This window comes from Amblyraja radiata, chromosome 5, assembly GCF_010909765.2.
Source record: "Amblyraja radiata isolate CabotCenter1 chromosome 5, sAmbRad1.1.pri, whole genome shotgun sequence".
NCBI classification, from domain to species: Eukaryota; Metazoa; Chordata; class Chondrichthyes; order Rajiformes; family Rajidae; genus Amblyraja; species Amblyraja radiata.
Genome location: NC_045960.1, coordinates 24,175,225 through 24,187,724, shown reverse-complemented (window position 1 = coordinate 24,187,724; position 12,500 = coordinate 24,175,225). Strand labels below are relative to the sequence as shown.

The following is a 12,500-nucleotide window of genomic DNA, read 5'->3' as shown; positions in this document are numbered from 1 at the left end:
TGTGGTTTGGTTCGGCAACTTGAGAGTCAAGGAACGGAAAAGACTGCAAAAAGCTGTGAACACTGCCCAGTCCATTACCGGCTCTGACCTCCCCACCAACGAAGGGATCTATTGGAGTCGCTGCCTCAAAAACGCAGCCAACATCATCAAAGACCCACACCATCCTGGTCACTTCACCGTTGCCATCGGGAAGAAGGTACAGGAGCCTGAAAACTGTAACGTCCCGGTTCAGGAACAGCTTCTTCCCTGCAGCCATCAGGCTATTAAACACGACAACAAATAAGCTCTGAACGACAACAGACTATTATTATTATTGCACTATATCGGTTATCTATCGAGTATGCGTGCATGTGTATATATACACACCATACTTTTTTTTCTCCGTTATGTACTATGTTTACACATTTTGTTGTGCTGCAGCAAGTAAGAATTTAATTGTCCTATCTGGGACGTATGACAATAAAACACTCTTGACTCTTGACATAGAGCCATACAGCATGGAAACAGTCCCTTTGGTCCAACTTGCCGTGCCGACCAACTTGTCCCATCCACACCTGTCCCACCTGCCTGCATTTGGTCTATATCCTTCTATACCTATTCTATCCATGTACCTGTCCAAAAAGCATAGTAAACAATTTTTAATATAACTTGAAGATTATATAATGGAAGGCAAACAGTTAGTAAGATTAAAGAGGTGATTTTCCAACCAGCAGAATGTACTGTAACAAGCTCAGTATCACAGGTTCTTGCTTGGGCTTCAATTAGGCATGCGCTATGTTAATTATCTTAATTGTAAGGTGTCCAATTTTACTGACAATGCATACTTAGGTGGTGGAAGAACAGAACTATGCCACAAAAGCATACAGGCAGGTTAAATGAGTGGATATGAACATGGCAGACAGAATTCAAGCTGGAGATATGAAGCAGAGGACAGAATAATGGGTTTGATAGGAAAAGTAAAATCATAGATAGAAACATAGAAAATAGGTGCAGGAGTAGGCCATTCGGCCCTTCGAGCCTGCACCGCCATTCAATATGATCATGGCTGATCATCCAACTCAGTATCCTGTACCTGCCTTCTCTCCATACCCCCAGATCCCTTTAGCCACAAGGGCCACATCTAACTCCCTCTTAAATATAGTCAATGAACTGGCCTCAACTACCTTCTGTGGCAGAGAATTCCAGAGATTCACCACTCTCTGTGTGAAAAATGTTTTCCTCATCTCGGTCCTAAAAGATTTCCCCCTTATCCTTAAACTGTGACCCCTTGTTCTGGACAATAGGTGGATGATAGCATTTAGTGGATGATATCAATAGTAATAGTGGATGATAGCATTTAGATCTTGACACAAGACACTGCAGATGCTGGAGTCATGCATTGAACACAAAATACTGGAGTAACTCAGTGGGCCAGGGAGCATCTCTGAAAGATGTGGATAGGCAATGGTTCGTGTTGGGACCTTTCTCACCGTAAAAGGGACCTGACCCGAAATGTCGCTTATACGATACGAAACGATAGAACTTTATTTATCCCAGGAGTGAAATTGATCTGCCAACAGTCATAAAACACAAGATACATGACACATGAAATTAAAGTGACGAGTGGAAAGGATTGGAAATGTGCAAAGATTGGGGGGGGGGGGGGGGGGGGGGGGGGGGAGTCAGTCTACCTCACGAAAGTAGGGGGAGGAGTTGTACAGTTAAACAGTTCCATGTTCTATCCATGTTCTGCAGTGAATTCTGCTTGAACTGATCTGGAGTACTGTGTAAATATTGATGTCTTGATTCAAAGTATATTACTTCTATTCTAATCAAAGGCACAAAATGATTCATTGAAGTGCTTGTTGAGATGAGGAGTTTGTGTTTGAGGGGAAATAGAATAGGATAGGTTTGTATTCTCAAGGGTTCAGAAAGGTAAGAGGCTGCTACTTGGAGTATGTTTCCACTGGATGAAGGACGTATCAGCAAAGGTTGCAATCTCCAAATGAGGAATCAGAAATTTTGCTCTGAGATTAAATGAAATTCTTTACTCGGAGATGAATATTTGGAAGACAGGCACAAAATTCCACGCTTGCTATTGAGGGAGTACAGCGTAGGTTCACAAGGTTAATTTCAGGGATGGCGGGACTGTCATATGTTGATAGAATGGGGTGGCTGGGCTTGTATACTCTGGAATTTAGAAGAATGAGAGGGGATCTTATTGAAACATATACGATTATTAAGGGATTGACACACTAGAGGCAGGAAACATGTTCTCAATGTTGGGGGAATCCAGAAGCAGGGGCCATTTTAAGAATTAGGGTTAGGCCATTTAGAACGGAGATGAGGGGAAAGAAATTCACACAGAGAGTTGCAAATCTGTGGAATTCTCTGCCTCCGAAGGCAGTGGAGGCCAATTCTCTGGATGCTTTCAAGAGTTAGGGGATATGGCGAGAAGGCAGGATCGGGGTACTAATTGTGGGTGATCAGCCATGATCATATTGAATGGTGGTGCTGGCTCAAAGGGCCGAATGGCCTACTCCTGCGCCTATTGTCTATTGTACTGCTATATTTAAGAGGGAGTTAGATGTGGCCCTTGTGGCTAAAGGGATCAGGGGGTATGGAGAGAAGGCAGGTACGGGATACTGAGTTGGATGATCAGCCATGATCATATTGAATGGCGGTGCAGGCTCGAAGGGCCGAATGGCCTACTCCTGCACCTATTTTCTATGTTTCTATGTTTCTATGTATTGTCTAAAATGCTGGAGAAAATCAGTGGGTCATGCAGCATCTATGGAGAAAAGGAATAGGTGACATTTTGGGTTGGAACCCTGCTTCAGACTGGAAGATAGAGAAGGCAAGAACAAAACAGTGCTGGCAACAAATGATCTCAGGAAGGGTGGAGTCCATAATGGCCCATTGTTGGCTGGGGAAGATGTGCTAATGTCAGAGATACAAGGATGCGAACAATGGAACTAGTAGGTACACGAAAATGCTGGAGAAACTCAGCGGGTGCAGCAGCATCTATGGAGCGAAGGAAATAGGCAACGTTTCGGGCCGAAACCCTTCTTCAGAAACCCTTCTTCTTTGGAACTAGTAGAATGACTATGGTGGGGGCAGGAGCAGAGAGGGGGTGGGAAGGAATACAGGAGTTACTAGAAATCAGCGTTCATACATCTGCGTTGAAAGCTGCCCAAGCGAAATATGAGGAAGCACTTATTCCAGAGATCTGTGGTGTTCAGTTATCGAGTATGTTCAGGAGATAAATATTTGGACGCTAAGAAGCAGAGACCCTCGGATGGCATAAGCAGGGTGGGGTTGGAAGATCAGCAAAATGGAGCAGGGTTGGAAAGAGAGCAGCATACTGTACAATTGAGGAAGAAGACGGCACTAGAATGACATCCCTGGAGAACTTGTAAACGGCACGGTGGCGCAGCGGTAGAGTTGCTGTCTTACAGCATCAGAGACCCCAGTTTCATCCTCACTACGGGTGCCGTCTGTTCGGAGTTTGTACGTTCTCACTGTGACCACATGGGTTTTCTCCGGGTGCTCCCATTTCCCCCCCACATTCGAACGACGTACAGGTTTGTAAGTGAATTGGCTTTGGTAACATTGTAAATTGTCCCTAGTCATGTGTAGGATCATGTTAGTGTGCGGGGATCACTGGGTGTTACAGACTCAGTGGGCCAAAGGGCCTGTTTCTGTCCTATATGTCTAAACTACACTGAACTAAACTGTCCAGATGATAAGATATTTTTTGGAAAGGGATGTTTTTGGCTCCGGTTCAGTAGGAGAGTGCAGCACAGGAACAGGCACTTTGGCCCACAACGTCCACGCTGAACATGACGGACGCCAAGTTACACTGATCTCATCTGCCCGTACATGATCCATATCCCTCTACTCCCTGCACTTCCATGTGCCTATCTAAAAGCCTCTTAAGCACCACTATCTGCCTCCACCACCACCTCTGGCGATGCATTCACACACCCACACACTAGGCAGAACATGATGCCAAGTTAAACCAATCTCCTCTGCCTGCATGTGATCCATGTTCGTCTATTCACTGCATATCCATATGTCTATCTCAAAGTATCTGGCTTAATGGCTCAGTAATCCATAAGCATTCATTGCTTTGCAGAGGGATGAAGAAGAAAGGGGAATGACGTGATTTAAGAAAGTGGTTAGCATGGAAGAAGGGAGAATGTACTTTATTTCTCTTTTCCCTTCTGATAAACCATCTACTCTCATATCAAGAGAGTATTAGATGATTTCCGTGAGGACACTCAATACCCAAGAAGGAGTCCTGTTTCCGGGTATTCGTCTGGCCATTTCCAAAGAACAGATTACAGCTGGTATACTGCGGAATGTGACTGGATGAGAAAGTCATGAAGTCACACAGAAGCTGGAGAAAACTCATTCCGCTTGTGTAGCCTACAACCCATGGGGGTGTGGAGAGGATGTTTCCACTAGTGGGAGAGTCTAGAACTAAATGGCACAGCCTCAGAATAAAAGGACGTACCTTTAGAAAGGAGATGAGGAGGCATTCCTTTAGTCAGAGGGTGGTGAATCTGCAGAATCCATTGCCAGATATGGCCGTGGAGCCCGTCATTTTTAAGTCGGAGATTGATAGATTCTTGATTACTACGGGTGTCATGGGGAGAAGGCGGGAGAATTGGGTTGGGTGGGAAAGATAGATCAGACATGATTGAATGGCGGAGTAGACTGGATGGGACAAATGGCCTACCTCTGCTCCTATGATGTAAAAAAGTTTTGAACCCAATGGCATGAACATTGATGAACAGAGATGCTGCCTGTCCAGCTGAGTTACTCCAGCATTTTGTGTTGACCTTCAGTACGAACATTGAATTCTCCAATTTAAAGTAAGAACACACCTCCCGCCACTCACATTCCCATGTATCCCAACCTGGTACACACGCATTCTCACATCATCTCCCAATCCCCCCCTCTGTCACCCTGCACCTTGCCATACTCATCTCCAAACCCCCAAATATCTTATTTCCCCCCTCAGACTTCACATTTCACTCCTAACAGAGTCATAGAGTGATATAGTGTGGAAACAGGCCCTTCGGCCCAACTCACCCACACCGGCCAACAATGTCCCACCTACACTAGTCCCACCTGCCTGCGCTTGATCCATATCCCTCCAAACCTGTCCTATCCATGTAGCTGTCTAACTGTTTCTTAAACGTTGGGATAGTCCCAGCCTCAACTACCTCATCTGACACCCTTTTCTCTCTTTCTCACCTCCAGCCTTTGTCACTATCTCTACCCATCTGCCGATCAACTCTACCCCCCCCCCCCCCCCCCCCCCCCCCCACCTGCAACCACCTATCACTTGTGTAGGAAGGAACTGGTGATGGTGGTTTAAACTGAAAGCTGACACAAAATGCTGGAGTAACTCAGTGGGACAGGTAACATCTCAGTAGGAAAGGAATGAGTGACGTTACAGGTCGAGACCCTTTTTCAGTCTGAATAAGGGTCTCGACCCGAAACGTCACCCATTCCTTCCCTCCAGAGATGCTGTGTGTCCTGCAGAGTTACTCCAGCATTTTGTGTCTATCTACCTATCACTTACCAGGGTTTGTTCCCCACCCTCCCGTCTACCCCTCTATTTCCAGCTTTCTCCCCCCCCCCCAGTTCAATCAGTCTGATGAAACATCATTCTCTGCTCAGATGCTGCCTGACTCGCTGAGTTCCACCAGCACTCAGTGTTTTTCTGAAGTTTCCAGCATCTGCAGTCTCTGTGTAGCCATTAGTTCAATTGTCATCCCTGTTCCACCCAGCCCCCCCCCCCCCCCCCCACCTCAACACCTCCCCGCCCCCCCCCCCCCCCCCCCCCCAATTGATTCTCATCTCCTCCACAAAACAATGGTCACCAGATGGTGCATAGAATGGATTAAATAGAACATAGACCAGTACAGGGACCTGGTACAGTACAGGCACGGGCCCTTCAGCCCACAATGTTTGTGCTGAACATCATGCCAAGTAACCCTGATGTCATCTGCCCATACATGATCCATATCCCTCTATTCCTTGAGGGAGGGGGGATGCTCCTCAAACTGTGGAGCATCCTGGACAATACAACTCACCACCTCCATGACACACTGGTCAACCTGAGGAGTACCTTCAGCAACAGACTGGTTCCACCAAGATGCAACACAGAACGCCACAGGAGATCCTTCTTCCCTGTGGCTATCAAACTATACAACTCCTCCCCCTTCTGTCGTGGAGTAGACTGAGACTGGCCCCCCGCCCACCCCCCCCCCCCCCCCCCCCCTCGCAATCTTTGCACATTGCCGTTCCTTTCCTTCGTCACTTTAATTCCATGTTTCATGTATTTTTTTGTGTTTTATGACAGTTGGCAGATCAATTTCCCTCCTGGGATAAATAAAGTTCTATCATATTGTATCGTATCATTCCATGTATCTATCCAAAAACGTCTTAAACCCCTACCCCTATCTGCCTCCAGCACCACCTCTGGCAATGCATTCCACGCACCCATTCACCACTTCTTGTGTAAACGAAACTTGCCCAAAGTCTATGTTAAAACATTCACTGTACAGCTGTGCTCTCTAGTGATGGACATTTCTACCTTTGGCAAAAGTACTGATAATTGTATATGCTTCTATCAAGTCTCCCCTCAACATCCGAGATGAGTGTTTTAAAATCACTATTACTCTCTCCCCTCCACCTCTGCTCTCTGACCTGCTGAGTATTTCCAGCATTTTCAGTTTTTGTTTTAATCAAAGTATTTTACTGAAAACTAGTCTTCCTATTACTGTCACCTTTCCATTAAACAACAAAGCAGGTAGTGCGGGAACTGAACGTATTTAGCCAGAGGGTGGTGAATCTGTGGAGTTCTTTGCCACAGAAGGCCGTGAAGGCCAAGCCAATAGATATTTTTAAGGCAGAGATAGGTCGATTCTTGATTAGTACGGGTATCAGGGGTTATGGGGAGAAGGCAGGAGAATGGGGTTAGGAGGAAGGGATTGAGCAGCCATGATTGAATGGCGGAGTAGACTTGATGGACCGAATGGTCTAACATGACCTTATGACACCGAACGGTCCTAATCCAATTTTACAGTACTGTAAACATTGCAGAGAACTGTGGATGCAGCCCAGACCATCAAACAAACCAGCCTCCCTTCCATTGACTCCATCTACACCTCAAGCTGCCTCGGCAAGGCCAGAAGCATTAAAGAGAGTCGCACCCTGGCCACTATAGACCCTCGGACTATCTTTAATCGGAATTTACTGGACTTTATCTTGCACTAAATGTTATTATGTACATCTGTACATTGTAGGCTGCTTGATTGTAATCATGTATAGTCTTTCCGCTCACTGGTTAGTAGTCAACAAGAGATTTTTGATGTAACTCTACACGTGACTATAAACTAAACTAGTAGCAAAGCGTCAACATGGATATGGCGCCAATATTGCGGGATTTCTCAATTGCTGGAAACATTGTCAAATCGTCTGCCATTAGCGACCTGAACAATATAAGCTAAAGAATAGTCTCGACCCGAAACGTCACCCATTCCTTCTTTCCAGAGATATTGCCTGTCCCGCTGAGTTACTCCAGCTTTTTTTAAAAAATCTATCTTCGATTTAAACCAGCATCTGCAGTTCCTACATGAACAATATAAACATTATCCCTGGGTGAGCGCTTTCCAGCAATGGTGGTCTCTGCAAACCTGGATCCGGGAGAAGGGCGTTTGAAGTCCTGAACATCCCAACAAGCCGGGCACACTGAGACAATGCTGCTGCCTCCCCTCCCATTTCTTATATTTGTGAACGCATTCATACAGAGCCTGGTAAAGGCTTTAAATGCCCACGTTCAACCATAGGGCGCCGGGCAGGTAACCAGGAGAGAAGATAGGCACAAAATACTGGATTAACTCAGCGGGACAGGCAGCATCTCTGGAGAGAAGGAATAGAAACATAGAAACATAGAAATGAGGTGCAGGAGTAGGCCATTCGGCCCTTCGAGCCTGCACCGCCATTCAATATGATCATGGCTGAGTAGGTGACATTTCGGGTCGAGAACCTTCTTCAGACAGAGACACAGGGAAGGGGAAACGAGAGATATAGACGGTGATACAGAGAAATATAGAACACAGGACAATATAAAGTGTGAATAGAGCAGGTTTGGAAGGATATAGACCAACCGCGGGCAGGTTGTACACGTGTAGCTGGGACATGTTGGCCGGTGTGGGCAAGTTGGGTCGGGGGAGGGGGGGGGGGGGGGGGGGGGGGGCTGCTGTTTCCACGTTGTATTTATGACTCCAAATGAATGAAAGATATGCAAAAGAGTAACGAAGTCAACGTCTATATCTCTCGTTTCCCTCTCCCCTGACTCTCACTGAAGAAGGGTCTCAACCCGAAACGTCACATATTCCTTCTCTCCAGAGATGCTGCCTGTCCCGCTGAGTTACTCCAGCTTTTGATGTCTATCTTCGATGTAAACCGGCATCTCCAGTTCCTTCCTACACAGGTAATCAGGAAAGTCGGGCTAGATGGTTTGCTTGCCTGTATTTTCGTTGAGATATAAAGGCTTTCACGCTGTCTTTATTGGGAGATCACTGGTGTTTTGTAGCAAGCTGCCATAAAATGTTTTATTGGGTGGAGGAGTTGGGCTGAAGAAATCGGGCTTTATTCTCCCCCAGTAATAGCAGTCTTCGCGTTCCAGTGTCAAGATAAAACTCGCCTCCCGGAGAGATGTTGCTAAAGTGATAATTTACACAAGATGCCGTGAAAAATTTCCCGTTTAAACGCTCACCGCCCTCGCTCTATCAAATAGCCGAGTTTGTTTAACAGATATGACCGTCCTTTCCGGAGACCGGAATCTGATCGTCGCACAAACTAATATTAAGCCTTAAAACACCGACTGAAAAAATATTATTTGTTCGCGGGCGCAGCGGTAGAGTTGCTGCCTTACAGCGCCAGAGACCTGGGTTTAATCCTGCTTAGGGTGCTTGGCTGTACGGAGTTTGTACGTTCCCCCGTGACCTGCGTGGGTTTTCTCCGGGTCATCCGGTTTCCTTCCACACTCTAAAGACGTGCAGGTCTGTAGGTTCATTAGCTTGGTGTAAAATATAAAAGTTGTCCCTTGTGTGTGTGTAGGATAGTGTTAATGTGCGGGGATCGCTGGTCTGTGCGGACTCGGTCGGCCGAAGGGCCTGTTTCCGTGCTGTAATTCTAAACCAAACAAAATAAATTGCGGTGCTGATCTCTGCATTGTCCCGTTGTCCCCAGGGACACAAGCTCGAATTATTTTGCTGTAAGGTCGGCGTAGGGAGTTTGAGGTCGGTTTGAAAGTTTACTGCCACGTCAAAGCTTTAATATATTGTGCCCGCTCTATAGTGTTGGCACTGAGGTTTCATATAACTCCTTCTTCGGAGGAATGAAATAACTTACCTGTTTCGTCCCGAATCGCGGAACCCTTTTGCAAAGGGATTTCGGTCGATCTTCAGTCTGGTTATCTGTGACAGAATTGGAATCGGCATTAGAGGACCATGACCGTTAAGAGGAGACACTAGGAACTAGACACAAAATACTGGAGTAACTCAGCGGGGCAGGCGGCATCTCCGGAGAGAAGGAATGGGTGACATTTCGGGTCAAAGGGTGGTGGGTGTATGGAACGAGCTGCTGGAGGAGGTACCTGAGGCAGGAATTATCGCAACGTTTAAGAAACATTTAGACAGGTGCATGGATAGGACAGGTTTAAAGGGATATGGGCCAAACGCGGGCAGGTGGGACTAGTGTAGATGGGACATGTTGGTCGGTGTGCGCAAGTTGAGCCGAAGGGCCTGTTTCCACTGACTCTATGACTCAAACTGTTTACAAAAAAAGACACAAAGTACTGGAGTAACTCAGCGGAAGAAGGGTCCCGTTCGGAAAACTATCCATGTTCTCCAGAGATGTTGCCTGACCCACTGAGTTACTCCAGCATTTTGTGTATATAACTGTTACGCGTTTTTAATTCTCACACTGCTACTAGGGTAGAAACGTTAAAGTCTAGAGGACGCCGTTTTATGGTGAGAGGGGCAATGTTTAAAGGATATGTGCGGAGGCAGGTTTATTACACAGAGGGTCTTGACCCGAAACGTCAGCCATTCCTTTCTCTCGAGATGCTGCCTGACCCGCTGAGTTACTCCAGCATTTTGTGTCTATCTTAGGTCAATGGACATGCTGGGTGTTGATCGCATGCAAGCAGAGATTAATTTAACGTCGCATCATGTTCGGCACGGACTTTGTGGGCCGAAGGGCCCGATCCTGTACCGTACTGAACTGTGTTCTATGATTATTGCAAACTACTAACCGAGCTCCCCTCATTCATTCCAACGGCCTTATCCCACAACTTCCAACCTGCAATACTTTCTCTCCTCCTCTGTTCTCACCAAGACTTGAACGTTGACAGCTTTCCTTCCCGCGGATGCAGCCTGACCCGCTGAGCCCCGGCCTTTTCAGTTACTGTACAAATGAGGCAGTAACACACACTGTCCTACAAATGCCGACATGTGTGTGGAGGAACTCAGCAGGTCAGGCAGCAACTGTGGAGGGAATGGGTAGACGGCGTTCGGAGCTGGAGCCCTTCTTCAGACACGTTGGAATAAGTCTAGCGAGCGCAGCAATTTGTAACAGCTATCCTATTAACTGATGTCAGCTACATTTAAACCGGAAACACGAAAGACTGATTACATCAGACATAAGTTGAAAACCCAGTAACATACTTGACGCATTAAAATCAGTGCAGTTTAAAACAATGCCTCGTTTATTTATTTTTTAAACTGGGCACAAAGGTATCTAAATGTAATATGTTATCAGCGAAAATTAATAATGGGGGTAAATGTGTACTTTAGTGGTAAGTGTACGGAATACGTTTACACAGCCGCTCTGTAAAGATTTGCAAGCAGAATAAGTTGCATTAAACGCAGTAAAATGGAGGGGGAGCGGGGATTCGGCAGGAATCTGGCGTTGGGCCCCTACCTGTTGGTTTTGGTAGGCGGTCACTGTGGTGAAGACGGTCTCGGAGAAGGAAAAATGTTTCACCCCGTCTCCTCTAGGAATTGGCTTGACAGGAGACAATTCCTCTCCACACTCCTTCCGAATGATGTGTACCCTGGGCTGGTACTTGTGCATCGAATGTAAAATTATCTGTTCGGGCAACAAGCAAAATAAGCAACTGCGGATGCTGCTGGTTTACACCGAAGATAGATAGACACAAAATGCTGGAGTATCAGCGAGTCAGGACAGCATCTCTGGAGCGACGTTTCGGGTCGAGACCCTTCTTCAGACTCAGAAGAGACCTTACTCCAGCATTGTGTGTTTATCCCAGGTTTGGTGTTACAGTTTATGTTCCACGGCGCACAATTAGTTGATGCCGATAGTTTGTAATAAATTAATTCTGGAATACCCCAGCGTTATGAAACCGACCGCACACCCCGTTATACGCTCATAAGGGATATGAGTAGAATTCGGCCATTCGCCGCATCAAGTCTACTCCGCCATTCAATCATGGCAGATCTATCTCTCCCTCCTAGCCCCATTCTCCTGCCTTCTCCCCAGAATAGATGGTCATTTTTAGGTGGGATCGATCTGAAATTCCCGGTGTTTGCGACTCGCTGGTCAAATGTCTCTAGTTGGATACATTCTCTCTTTCCAAATTTTAAGAATTAGGGAAACCCTTGTGTTGGATTCCATGAATTTCGTTCAACTTTGCGTTCGGTCCCAACTTTCTCCAGCGCGCCTCGCTGAAATAAACAAAGTTCCATTTGCAAATCAGTCACGAGGTTTGATTTGTGTAGGAAGGAACTGCAGATGCTGGTTTAAACCGAAGATAGACACAAAAGCTGGAAAAGATTCGGGTCGAGACCCTCTTCCAGACCAGAAACGTCTCCCGTTCCTTTTCTCCAGAGATGCTCCCTGACCCGCTGAGTTGCTCCAGCATTGTGTGTTTATCCCAGGTTTATCCCAGGTTTGGTGTTACCGTTTCCGTTCCACGGCGCACAATTAGTTGATGCCGATAGTTTGTAATAAATTCATTCTGGAATACCCCAGTGTTATGAAACAGTGCGTTAGACCGCACACCCCTTTATAAGCTCATAAGGGATATGATTAGAATTAGCCATTCGCCGCATCAAGTCTACTCCGCCATTCAATCATGGCTGATCTATCTCTCCCTCCTAACCCCATTCTCCTGCCTTCTCCCCAGAATGTCTGACAATCTCTGTACTAATCAAACCTAATGCGCCGCTATAGCTCGGTAGACAGTATTCCATCTGCATCGCGTTTACTTTACACCCGAGCAACTGGTTCATACACGAAACCTCCTCGTGAATTATGTTTAAACATAACCTATTGTCAAGTCCCCTCAAATTAAAGACTATACATGATGACGATCAAGCCCTCCCCGGTGCACGTAGATAATGAATAACATGTACAATAGTTACAGTTTATCTTCACGTGTACCGAGGTAGAGTGAAAAGCATTTGTTGCGA

The 12,500-nt window shown here is 46.3% G+C and overlaps 1 protein-coding gene across 1 annotated transcript in view; it reads right to left on the bottom strand.

Annotated features, from left to right (window-relative positions):
- tbx18 (T-box transcription factor 18) overlaps positions 1 to 12,500 on the bottom strand; it is a 34,131-nt gene that overhangs the window by 13,722 nt on the left and 7,909 nt on the right. The window contains exons 5-6 of the mRNA XM_033020794.1: positions 10,990 to 11,157; positions 9,418 to 9,482 (exon numbers count right to left, since the gene is read on the bottom strand). Coding sequence (XP_032876685.1) covers positions 9,418 to 9,482; positions 10,990 to 11,157 — 233 coding nt within the window. The remainder of the gene's footprint in view (positions 1 to 9,417; positions 9,483 to 10,989; positions 11,158 to 12,500) is intronic.